Source organism: Chlamydotis macqueenii, chromosome Z (genome assembly GCF_036417535.1).
Source record: "Chlamydotis macqueenii isolate bChlMac1 chromosome Z, bChlMac1.mat, whole genome shotgun sequence".
NCBI classification, from domain to species: domain Eukaryota; kingdom Metazoa; phylum Chordata; class Aves; order Otidiformes; family Otididae; genus Chlamydotis; species Chlamydotis macqueenii.
Window position 1 is genome coordinate 14580689 of NC_141593.1, and position 12692 is coordinate 14593380.

The 12692-nt window shown below is 41.2% G+C and overlaps 1 protein-coding gene across 1 annotated transcript in view; it reads left to right on the top strand.

Annotated features, from left to right (window-relative positions):
- The window catches only part of GHR (growth hormone receptor), a 130006-nt gene that overhangs the window by 51650 nt on the left and 65664 nt on the right, over positions 1–12692 (top strand). Inside the window, exon 3 of the mRNA XM_086770495.1 lies at positions 10029–10108. Within this exon, the coding sequence (XP_086626621.1) occupies positions 10039–10108 (70 nt within the window). The 5' untranslated portion in view covers positions 10029–10038. The remainder of the gene's footprint in view (positions 1–10028; positions 10109–12692) is intronic.

Consider the following 12692-nt stretch of genomic DNA (forward strand, 5'->3'; position numbering starts at 1 on the left):
TTCTCTCTTAACGCAAACTGTTCGTTTGTTGTTTTGAGGCCTTTTTTTAATCCACTACAGATTTAATCTTGTGATGCCAAGATGGCTGGCAATAAATCCACAAGACGCTAATGTTCTGTGGTAGGTAAGACACTGGAGAGAGTTGCAGTCCCTGCCTTACTCTGCTGCTGGGCTGTGGTTGTAAAAGCAGGCAAGCTGCTCCTCTTCCCAGTGTCTCCATCTGTAAAATGCATGGTGCCACTGACCCCCCACTGCAGACCGCTTCAGAATTTGCTGAGGAAAAACATTGTCTGACAGCATTAAAAGACCTCTTTAGAAATAGATTTGGATATTTACCTTTAAAATTAATATGGCTGTTTCTTTTGCTTATTTTGCAGACACTTCTTAATTTCTTCGTTGGCAGGGTTTTCTTAGAGGAAATGTTGGGCATTGAGACTGACTGAGCTGTTTCTGTTTCCAGTGTGAATTTCTAATTGCAACCCAGCACCTTGCTTACTCCAGAAGTTAGCCTTCCTTGCAGTGCTATGTTAGCTGAGGTGCCCACTGGGAAGATTAACTGGGTGATTTTCATCTTCACTAAACTATAACTGTTAACAGGTCACTGACTCTAGAGATTACCAGGCATGGCTGCTCAGTTGATTCCCCTTGAAAGTCAGACTGGCTTGATCACCCACTGTGCAATCCCCTTGCCTCCACTTCCTTATCAATCAGTCCCTCAGCTCCAACCCAATGTCCAAGCCTGTCCTGGATTCCATGTCTCCTATCCTCTGACCTCTCCAATGTGCAGAAAAAGGCTTTCCTCAAGTCTTCCCGTGCTTCCTCCTCATCAGATCTTTTCTCTTCTACCCTAGGAGCACCTGCCTCATGGGATGGAATGTCCCTCTCTCGGGGCAATGCAAGTAATCAGCTGATTACCTGTAAAGTTACACCTTCCCGTTTCAGCAGAATGTCAATATGCATGTGTGCATATGTGTGTGTTCAGTGCATGCAGGCACGTCTGCACAAACCAAACTCCACTTCTGTTCTTTCCTTTTGAAGAATTGTTTCAGAACCTGTGATAATTGAAATGGCTAAATAATACCGTTATGATTCAAAATGTGATCTGGAATAAAAGTTACTTGAAGTTCTTAAAAATAAAGCTGTGTACGCAGTATATACATTACATTGATTTTGAATAAATTCAGTTGGTGAAATGAGCTGATTGGTGTCGTCGTTGTTTCTCATTAACAGAGAACTTAAACAGAGAATTTAATTTGCAATTATTTTGAAAAACAGTTGTGTTGAATAGATATGCTCATATGCTAACTGCATCAGTTTAAATAAGATTTAAAGTTAGCTTCAATCTGTAAATTACAGGTGCAAATTAAATCAATATGAATCATATCTTAAACTGATAAGAACTTCAGGACATACAAAACTGCACCAATTTAAAATGCACTGTTTACAGCTATACTTTCTGTCAAGATGATTAATCTTTGTGTGTTGACCAAGTGATAGTAAATAAATAAGTATTTGGAGTCATGAATGACCGTCCAGAAATGCTGCTTAAGTCCTTTGTCTGTCATTCACCAGCTTTCACTTAATCCGCTATTTAAGTTAATGACTTCCTAAATGCCATACAGGCTTTGTTATGTTGTCTTTAATCTGATTAGGAGCACATTAATAATTTAGTATGTGATTAAACCATGTAATTAATTTGTCCCATGGTAATGGACTGTTAAGTAGTTCCATTAGTCTAGGATAAATACCAGGGTCTTGAACTTAAGTTGTACAGCTTCTTGAAGATGTTTTTCCAGGAAGAAAATTTTTTATATATATAAATACTATTTAAAATTAAAACCCTGCTCCCTTGGTTTCCTGAAATTGCTCTTTGAGGTCTGAAAGGCAGGTTTGGGTTCAAGGTGATTAGAACTGAGGATGCTTTGTTCAAAAATACTAGGCTATAACCAAATCCTCTTTCACCTGAGGTCAGCAGGAGCTTCATTGTTTCGATGATTTTGTCGTGTTACAGAAGAGCTCTAAGAGGTCAGATTTATTTATAATGTGAGCTGAACCCTAACTGACTGCATTTGCCCAGGTACTGGCTAGTGTGCTTTCTAATTTGAGTGATAGGCAGATACAAGCACACAGGAGAAGGCTTGCAGAGGAAATGCCAACTTGAGCAGTGGCACTAGGCTGCTCTGCAGTGGCAATCCAGCTGCACATATCAGAAGGTGATTTAATATTAAGCATGTGAATAATCCTATGTGTTTTCCCTCATGTTCCATCCTGAACTCCCAGTAATGTCCCATAGGTTGCTTTCCACCATGATTCCTGTGCTTCATTATTTCTTCATATTTTCTGCAGGGTGCGAAGCACTGTGGCTGTGCTAGGGGAATTACTTAGCCATGTTCTGATGTTAAATATATAACCTTGCCTGCTTTAAGTCAGATGTCTTTAACCGCTTTGCTGGTTTGGGACCACGCTGCCGAGTCCTGGGATTTAAGTTTTAGTGCTAGCAAGGCACTGAAGAGCTTTGGGTTTTTTTTTTTTTTCCACACTGGCCCAGAAATGTTTTGCAGGACTGGAAATATCATTCCATCTCTTTGTGTAAAGTGTGAATAATTATCTCAGAGAAATGTTTTTCTTTAAGTAAAACTGTATTTTTTTTTTAGTACAGGTTAGTAGGGTGTTGGTTCTAGATACAGTGAGACATTTCTTTTTCCTTTCTTGTCCTTATATTTGACATTAAATAGATGCATTACACATCTTCAAACGAACTGAAATATACTTTTTGCTTATATAGAGAAATTATCTTACTTTTCTTTGCAATTGATTGTACAAATAACAAAGCAAAGAGCTGAATTTTGTCTTTTGGATGACTGTTATCTAGGTAGTAATAATAATTTAAAAAAAAACACACAAAAATGCCTACGAAAAATTACTGTTGTAGTTGACAAAAGTGTTTATAGCATGAAAAAAAGTACCACTCTCATAGACAGACCTGGATTCTCTTCTTTAGTGATACAAGTACATGTAAAGCTCAGTATCAACTCAGCAATTCACACCTGCACCATAGCAGCTAAATGTCGCCATTTCTTTCAGCTGAAATGCATCTGTTTTGCTGCTTTGATGTGTTTCAGGGGCTGCAAAGCAAACAAAGCAATTCAGTGTTTTCCAAGTTCAAAATTTTCTGTCTATGCAGTAGACAGGAACTTAAGACTGTAATTTCAATTCTCTTTTAGTGATTGTCTTCTGATTGAGAGGAATCTACTGGTCTTACAGCTCAGAGCCTCCCTCTATGTACCTAGTCCATTAGGTTACTGCTGTCAAAGCATAACAGATTTTATTGTAGATTGTCGTAGTTCAGCCCCAACAGGGACCAGACTACGCAGTCTCTCTCTCACTCCCCCCCCCACTCTCCGAGAGAATAGGAGGAGATTTGACAAACAAAAGAAAACCAGGAAAAAAAAAAAACCAAACACGCAGGTTGAGATTGAACAAAAAGTAAATTTAACAATAATGACAGTAGTAAACAATAGAGTGATGGAAAACAAATACAGTATAATAGCTCACAACAGATCTCCACATCCAGTCTCTTCCAACTAGCAGGGCCTCCCTTCAGCACCCTCCTCACTTATATACTGAGCATGATGTCAGATGGGATGGAATAGCCCTTTGGCTAATTTGGGTAAATTAACCCCAGCTGTTAGCTAATTAGTTAACTATCCCAGCCATAGGGGCTACCAGCTTCAGTTCTCCACCCAGCTCAGGTAAATATTAACTCTATCCTGGCCAGAACCAGGACATAGATAAAGAATTGGTAAGCCGTATGCCATAGCCATCTTTGGACTTTGTAGCCCAGTTCTTGGACTTTATAGCTGGATTAACCTAGAACAGCTTTCAGTCCAGACTCCAGATTCACCAAAGGGCTCCTTAACCACATCCAAGAACTGATTACCATTTGGCCTGTTGCCAGTTTCAGAGCAGTTTGAATCAGAGTAATTAGCTGACACATCTACCCATGGGAAAAAGAAATCATCTCCGGTAAAAGTATTGAAAGTGTCTATTACAATGGAGATGCAAATACATTTGCTGTTAAAATGAAGCTTTCATATAGTGTCTATTTCAAAATTGAAAGTTTGTTTAGAAAAAATAAATATTTTTTCTAAATCCAAAGGTGTGCAATTACTTTAATATATTCCATTTTCAATTTTAATGCTTAAAACCATTGTAAATTATTTAGCTTACATAGAGCTGTAATTAATAATATAAAATTGTCTCTAATCCATAGCTTTAGCTTGTCATAATGATGTAATCATTTTAATAATCCTTAAATTAGCATCAAACTGTGCATAATAAATGCAGCTTTATGCCAGAGTCCTTCATTCTTTTCCAGTGGTGCTGTCTTTTGTTGTTAGGTTTTTTTGCTTTTTTTTTTTCTGAAATGTGCCCTTTATGATTTTTTTCTTTTAATTGGTAGTGCATAATTTCTGCCTCTATGGTGTTATTCTTCATTCTTCTCATATCCTGAATAACCGCACACACTAGGTGAATGGTGCGTTATTCATATCAACTGTGACAATTTGTTATTTCTGTTTCTTAACACGGCTGAGTATGCAGCCCTGACAAGGGTTCTGTAAAAATAGGCATTCATCCAAGCGCTGGTGATGACTCAATCAAGCTGAAATATCAGCAAGCAAGCGAAGAAGTCTTTAGGTCCATGGCAGTTTTAGATTGTGTTGATTGGAAGGGCTGTAACTCATTTCGTCTGCAGAATGAGTCTGTCCTGTTGGCATTCGGGCGAACGGGGGTGAGCAGGCAAAGTGATGTCAGCTATGCCTGATCTGCCAAAGCAGCCTGAATGTTTTTACGCAGGTGCAGAAAGATTTCCTCTTGGTGTCACTGATCTTGTCGCGAGGTAGCTTGCAAGGAATATCCGCGCTATGAAAAATAAAGGCCTTTAACTCAGAAAAACTCTGCAGGGGAATGTACATCTGTGTTTGGTAGTTGCATGAACAAGATTCAGGGCAGATCTGGAGAGCCTGGAGCTACATTCCCTGCTCAGCACTTGCTCTTACTTGGTGGTGGATGTTTTGGGATGTATTCATCTGCGCTCTTGTGTATTGTGCGCTCTTGTGTCTTTGCCCGCTTCTGATCTGATGGAATGATGGAAGGCAGCAATGTACAGAAAATCTCAGATTAATCTTTTGCTCCGTGATGTTGTGGTTCCCTTTGCAGCAGGGAGGCCACCGTTGGTTCTGGAGTAGCTGCATTTGTGCCGCTATTGCAAGCAGCGCTGAACTGGAGGAGGTTACAGTGGAAAAAACTCTCTCATGTTTGGAGTACGGCGAGTTAATGGACATGGCAAAAGCAGAAGTGTAATGAAGTGTAATGTCCTTCTCCTTCCCTTAGGTCCTTTCAGGTTCAGGAGCTGTCTAAACATAAAGATCTCACTTCAAACAACAGTTTTGTTTATAAGCAAAACTCATTTAGGTTTCCTCCGAGTGCTGTTACCTGACCAGAGTGGATGCAAACTGCTCCTTCTGCTGTGACTAAACTGCTTCTTTTCTCAAGAGATTTTCTTAGCCCAGTTTTGCCTGTTTATGCTGACTGTGTTCACGACCCACTGGAGAGATGTCGTGTTTAAGTTCACTTGTGATTGACCTTACTCCAACATTGCTATAGAAAAGGGCCAAGAGGGTTTTTTTGTCCTTTTTATAACTCCTGGCTCCCATTCTGTACTGAAGCAATTAGCCTGAGCTGACCTCTAGCCAAATGTTCCTGTGGTCAAGTTTCAGCTGCCTTGAGGACAGTCAGCTGCTGTATTTTTTTTTTTTTTTTCTGGTCTTAGCCCTCTTCGTTCTTACAAGCTGCTGGATTTGGGTAAGATATAGAATGTTATTCCTTAGAATAGTGTATGTTACAGACACTGGAATTTCTTTTCTGTTAAATAACAGTGACTTTATTAGTCTTTCATACACATACAGGGTATGTGTTGGGAGGTAGATACTACTAGATAGTAAAAAGTCTGTTTTGTCCTAAAGCCAGCAGAGAAGCTGTCTCCTGCGAGGCTGACACTGCAGCCTCTGAACAATACTGTTCCTGTTGGCAGTGAGCTTGCAGGAGCATCTTAGAGGAACAGCAGTGGGTGGTTACAAGGCAGATTTGTGAGAAGCAGTACTTGTCTGACAGTGGGGCAAGTGGTGCTTCAGGGAACTCTTCTCTCAGAAATTTTATTCTGTACCACCAAAAGCAGTATCATGATGGAGCGGTTCCTACTTTGCACCAGCTTTTCTCCCACAAGACCAGAACCATGAGGGTGTAGCTCTTCCCTTGGGCTCCGGTACCTCTAGAAGTGGTAGTCGTGCCTGCAGCCCAGCAAAGCTGGGCACAGAAAGGTCATGTAGTCGCTGTGCTTCACACCTCTTGCAGAGCTCCTTTTGCCTGGGAGAGAACTGGAGTGTGAGCCCTGTCCTGAGGGCTCTGGGTCTGAGCTCCAAGGACGTTAGCACAACTTGCCCCTTTCAGAGGCTGTTGTACAAAGGGTGGAGCACGGCCCATCAGTATTTTCAGATTAGAGCAGTTACCATTTTTTAGCTCAGTCCTGTCTGTTTTGAGTACTAGTTCAGAGTACACCAGTTGGATTCTTCTCCCACATGCAGCTTGTCTGGATGGGTAACTCGGTGGAGTGGATTTAGGCAGACCAGAGACATTGTTGCTTTGCCTTGCTAAAATAGTGGCTTTTGTGAGAATTCACAGAAGGAGCATTGTTTGTTCCTATACTGTATGTTACTAGTGAAAAGGCAAGGGATTAAGCCACAATTTTCATCACCTCTGAGGTTTAGGAATGCGAATTAATCCTTTGCCCTGTTTCAGGGAGCTAGATGTTTCAGTCAAGTTCAGTCTGTGGCTCAGCAGGGACTTTCCTAATACTTAGAGAATTGCTCTTAAAACAAGTAGTAGCTGCTGCTGGATGAGGAGCTGTGTCCTCCCCTACACCCTGGCTTCTTACTCCCATACCTATACTGCCCCAGCTCTGCTCCTGGGTTGGGTTTTTGTGGGGTACTGATAAACCAGGTCAGCAAACAGATTTGTCACAATAAATGTTTATGGATTAATTTTAACTGGAACAATTTCCTGATGGAGTTCAGTGCGTGCAGGTATGTAAACAAGTCTGCCAGCACAAGAGGAAGAGCAGTACTGGAATGGGATTGTTTTAATCTGGAGCAGCAGGACCTTACTGAAGGTTCACCATGACTGTTGATCTCTGGAATGTATTTCCAGGCTCCTGGGTTGGTGCTCCAGCTGTCAAACGGCTCTTCGTGGGAGGAAGCTGAGATGGCTGCTGGTCACAGCGCAGGGATGGAGAGGATAGCCATCCTTTGACAGCTGCCTGTGGGGGCTGATCCTGGTCCCACCAGGGAGTTGTTTGGTGTGGTTATGAAAAACAAAACAGTGTTCACAGATGTGCTCTGAATGACGGACTCTGTTGATGACATGTGTTCTCACAGGAGAACTCCTGCGAGGGTTTGGGCTTTCCTTGTGGCTTCTGTTAGGCAGGAGGAAGTAGGAAAGCTTGGAGAAGAGTGGTGGGAAGATCAGCAGAGGCTGGTGGACACGGGAGAACAGGGAAGTGTGGGTATGGAGGCAGCACAGGATGCTTGAATATTGCGACAGGGAGAGAGCAGGAGGGTTGTAAATCAAGTGACATTGTGCTCAGGCCTGTGAAAGAGAAAACAAAAGTTTAGGGAGAAAGTGGAAGGGCTGAAGGGAGGGGCAGCTGTTCCATGGGGTAGAAATCATGTAAGAGGAAAGGAATTGGCAAGTACAGAGAAGCATTTCTGTAGAAGATTTATTAATAAGAGACAATAAGAGTCCTTTAAACAAGACTACAGATGGAGCAGGGGAACAATTGAGCTAGCTGAAAACGTAGCTGATCTCGGATGAACCTCATGCTGTGCCAGTGTAGCTCCTCTCCAAGAGCAGGAGGATTGTTGGCCTGTGATTTGTTTTATGAACTTTTTCCCAGCCCTGTACACTCCAGCAGCTGCAGGCTTCGCTGCTCCTGGTCCTGCTCCCCAGGCTCCTGAGCGCTCAGAACGCCCCAAATCCTTACTAGTCAAATTGCTTGGGTGGAGCAGCTGGGCATCCCCGCGGTGGGGTTGGTGCAGTGGGGAGCATCTCCTGGCTTGTTGTTGCAGGTCTGGCTTAGACTCTGCTAGCCTGAAGCACTTGGAAGAGATGCCTCCTGTACTGAGCCTGATACTTGAGGATTACTGAGCAGTTGTGTTAGTGAGGGTGTGAGAAATACCTTTTGATTTTCAAGTTTTGTACTAAACAATGAGAAATCTGGAGTTGATAATAATTTATTTTTTTTTTGCTGTAGTGTGATTCAATCTGTTCTCTTGGGGTAAAAAAATTAAGGAGGTAATTATCTTCTAAGCTCAGTGTTACCCTTGTTTTACATAGTTGATGTGCTTGTGTTTTTCAGTTTCTGACTAAATTCAGACTTTGCTAACTCTGCTAGAAGAATGACTAATTTTTGATACCCAGGTTTGGCCGCATCATTTGTTATTCAGTAACACCTACTTAGAGATTGTTACTCATTAGGAGGCTTGGTTTTTTGGACACTTGGGATTTAATCTCCTCTTAGATGAAGAAGGAAGATGTCTAATTGAAAACACTCCAGTGTAGAATCAAGGTTTGTCATACCAATTTACAGTGAAGTGTGAAAGTGGAGCTATTTCTCTCTCCACTGCCTCACTGAGCTGGGGTGTGGGTGTATCTTGGCAGTTTTGTGCCACAGAATGAGAAACTGCTGCCTGGCTATTCTTTCAGTGTTCATGTTAGTCTTGGTGGTGTAGCTTTGGTTTTGAAGGTCTCTGGTAATGTCTGTGCTCCAGTGGCATGGTTGTAAGTGGTTACGTAGTAATCCATGGTTTGTATGTTTTCCCCGTACTGCATATGGAGACCTCATGAGCTTTTGGGGCATGGTACAGTCTTGCGCAGGAGGCTGCACTGCCCATGTCCCAGCTCCCATCCTTCTCTGTTGTTACCAGATGCTGGTGATAATGGCAGGAGCAAAGTAGTCGCCCTCAAACAGGATCGTGTGATGGATTTGTAGGCTATTTGTGTGGTGCAGGTGAATTAGAGAGAAGGAGGAGTGTGCTTTTTGGGGAGACTGTAAAGGCTTGTTGTGTTATGCTTGGGTCGTAAAGGTTTGTATGCTAGGAGGCTGTAAAGGCTTGTGCAGATGTGCTTGGGCCCAGGGGAGGGTGCCTTCTCAGAAATGACACAGGTAGAAGTTTCCAGCATGGGATAGCCCCTGAAGAACAGTGCAGCGGAGCAGAGTCCACCGAGGCACGTGCTCAGGGTTCTGCAGGGTGCTGATGGGAAACAGACCAGCGAATCAGCTCGGGTTGCTCTCCTTCTCGCAGCCCCACAGCTACTGCTATGCTCTCTGCTCCTGGTGTGCTGCCTGCCGCAGGCAGTGCCGTGGGTACTAAGCTGATGTTTCTCTGCTAACAGCCATTTGCCTATCTTGTGTGGGACCTGGCTTCTTAAATTGCATCACTCCTCCCAGCTTTCGTGGCATGCAAAGATGAATTCAGCTTCAAAGGAGGATGAGCTGGAAGTGGGATCATTGCATCTTTGTTCCATGAAAGAGACGCTGTTCCTTTCCCGCTTTCCCATTTAACCTAGGCTAGTCATAGGGTTATGTCCCCCAAAGGCTGCTCTGGGGAGACTGTGGCTACTCCCTGGAAGCAGGCTAGAGATTTACAATACTTGATTTTTTTTTCCCCCTCTACTTTAGATTAACTAGAAACCCATAAGCTAGTTCTCTTCTAAAATGCGTATTTACTCTCTGTTCTAGACTGCAAGATCATGTATGACTTTATGAGGCAATAAAATGTAAACTAAATACGCTTCTGATTTAAATCCAATAAAAAATTCAATAAAACTACATAATAGTTTAAATGTCATGTCATATTACTTAGTAATATTAACTTACAAAGAAACTCTCTTGTTGTCTTTTGTTATTACAGAATTAGAGGTATGGATCTCCGGCCTCTGCTGTTTACTTTGGCACTGGTTTGTGCAAATGACTCACTTTCTGCAAGTGATGGTAAGTTTTATGATACCTTTCTGTGCCTTTGTGTGTAAATATATATATATAGCTTTATATAAAGAGTATTTTTATGTTGTATTTGTCAGGACTGTACAAGTTCCTTGATTGCAGTAACCTGGGTACGTAATATGAAATGTTAAAAATACATCAGTTAATCTTGTTGTGAAGGTAGTTAATGAGATTGAGATGTGTTGTGGAATGAACGTGAATTTCATAGACAGCATTAGGTGTGTGATGTGTAAACAGGCTGGACTTATGTTAGTATTAGACATCTGGATTTTCTTTGCTCAGGTACTAAAGTAATGAAATAATTGTATGGGGTTAATTTTTTTTTACAGAAACTAGTAGTTTTTTTCCTCAACAAGTCGTATGTTAAGTGTAGAACTATTTGGAAGTACAGAGGAAGCATTTTAAGACTGTACGCTTTGGGTCTGAGGCCAATATGAACAAGTTTCGTAAGACATACACTTAGAAATTCTTGAGCAGAGGTTATAAAACGGGTTTGAAAAGAACATGTACCCTCAAGCAGCCAGCTGGCTGGGGGCAGCCAGCAGAAGCCTTTTTAGCAAGAAGCAGCTCTGAATGCACATTGTGTGGTGTTCATGATTCAACAGATCTGCTCAGGGTTCACATCCACTGAAGGTACCTCCGGCTTTCCACAGCTGTTGTTCTTATTGCTTTTCTTGTTGCAACTAGCAATGATTTAGGACCTTTTCTGTATCACCCAGAGGCCTGTCCTGACTCTGGTGGGTCTTCTGGGACTGGTCCTTTATTCATTTAGAACAAAAAATTATTATTAACTCCAGTGGGATTTTTACGTTGTGTCAGACTGATCTGCTTACGCCGGTTATGATCTGCTCCTGTAAACAAATGGAACTTAACCTCGTCTGCTCTGTCTTGTTCTGGTCTTTGGAGAGAGCAGTAACAGTTTTCCCTAATTTTATGCAAACGTGTCACCACTTCTCCCAGAGCTGTGGAACAGCTGCAGAAGGGGGGCTCCTTAAGCAGGTGCCCCTCCCGACCTCCCAGCCAAAATCGGTGTTAGCAAAGAAACTCAGAGAGGCAGTTTGACAAGTAATTTTGGAAAAATTGGAGTGGAAACAGCTTCCACAACAAACTGTAAATAAACTGATAAAATTTTCAGTGAAAATTTCTGACATCTTTCAATTTCTTTTATTTTTTTTTTGTTAGCTCCATATTTAGATGCTACTGAATTTAAATTAAACACCTACAGAGTTGTAAGCCATGTTTCATTAGCCTTCCCATTGTTAGTTTTAGGATATGGTACTAAACCAAAGGGCTGTGGCATAGTTGCCTGTAGTCATAACTGTCCTACAGTTTAAAGGTATAATCATCCGCCTTTGCCCTGATACAGTTCTATATTTTCTTGGAGTTGCATATGTAAAACTTCTAGATATCCACATTTGCAGAAATGCTGGAGAGATACAAGGGGATATTACTTTGTTGTTAATGGAGACATTAAGCTGAAATAAGACATAATTAGAACTCAGATGATCAGTTTTCAGAGAATTCCTCTATAAAGTTCGTTTTGTTAATTAAACAAAGTGTTTGGATAGGGAAAACACAAGTTTCTCTTTATTTACTTCTACTTGTGCGGCTCAGATGCTTGTCCTCTGTGTTATAAGAAAGAGAACTTATAAGATTCTCTTCTGCCTTGCTAGATAAGGCTTTTTCGTTAACATTTACCAAATTTGGTTTAAGTTTCTAATGTATCTGACCACTGAAAGCAATGAATTGGTCAAGTTTTAACTTTTTTCCCTACTTTGATTTCCTACTTGCAGAAGTACTTTCATTCTGCTACCTGCATGTCCCATGGGAAATGAATGTGCCTATGTAAGAAGTGTGTAAGGGGGGGGGCAGTGAAGTGTTTATTTTTATTTTAGAATTGGGCTGAAACAATGTGGGGCCTTTAGTTAATGTATTCTGAATCCTTCTCTGTCTTCTGATTTGGTTAAAAGAAAAGGAATTTTCCGATATGAATTTGCAGAATAAAGCTATATACTCATTTTTACTTCTTTGTGTACGAATCTCTTTAGTTACACCTATGAATTGAAATAAAATTTGCAAATTCCTCCTTGGTTCTGGCAAAATGTGGAAAGTCAGTATTTCACAGTGAAATATGATACATGTATCAGCTTCTATTCATTGCCTTGTACAGAATGGTCAGTAGAACAAGAATGAATGTGTCCTGACTTGATCCTTACCCCTCCAATTTTACGGCACATTCATTCAATAGACAAAAATAATCCCTGTCCAGATGCAGTCTACTGGACCAATTGATTTCTATCTCGAGGTTTAAGAGCACATGAGGATCTGTTTATCCTTGGCAGATGAGGTGTGATCTAAATGTCCTTAGTTCAGCAAAAATCTATGTTATAAATAAAACTTAACCACAACATCACCTTTGTGTGGCTTTGTCTATATTGATGAAATAGTAACTTCCATGAGCTCACCTTCAGAATCAAAAAAATAAGAACATATTAATTCTGTTTCTGTGCTTAAATCCAAGACACAATACTAAATATATATGTCCTGATTTGCTGCATTAAAGAATTGTGCG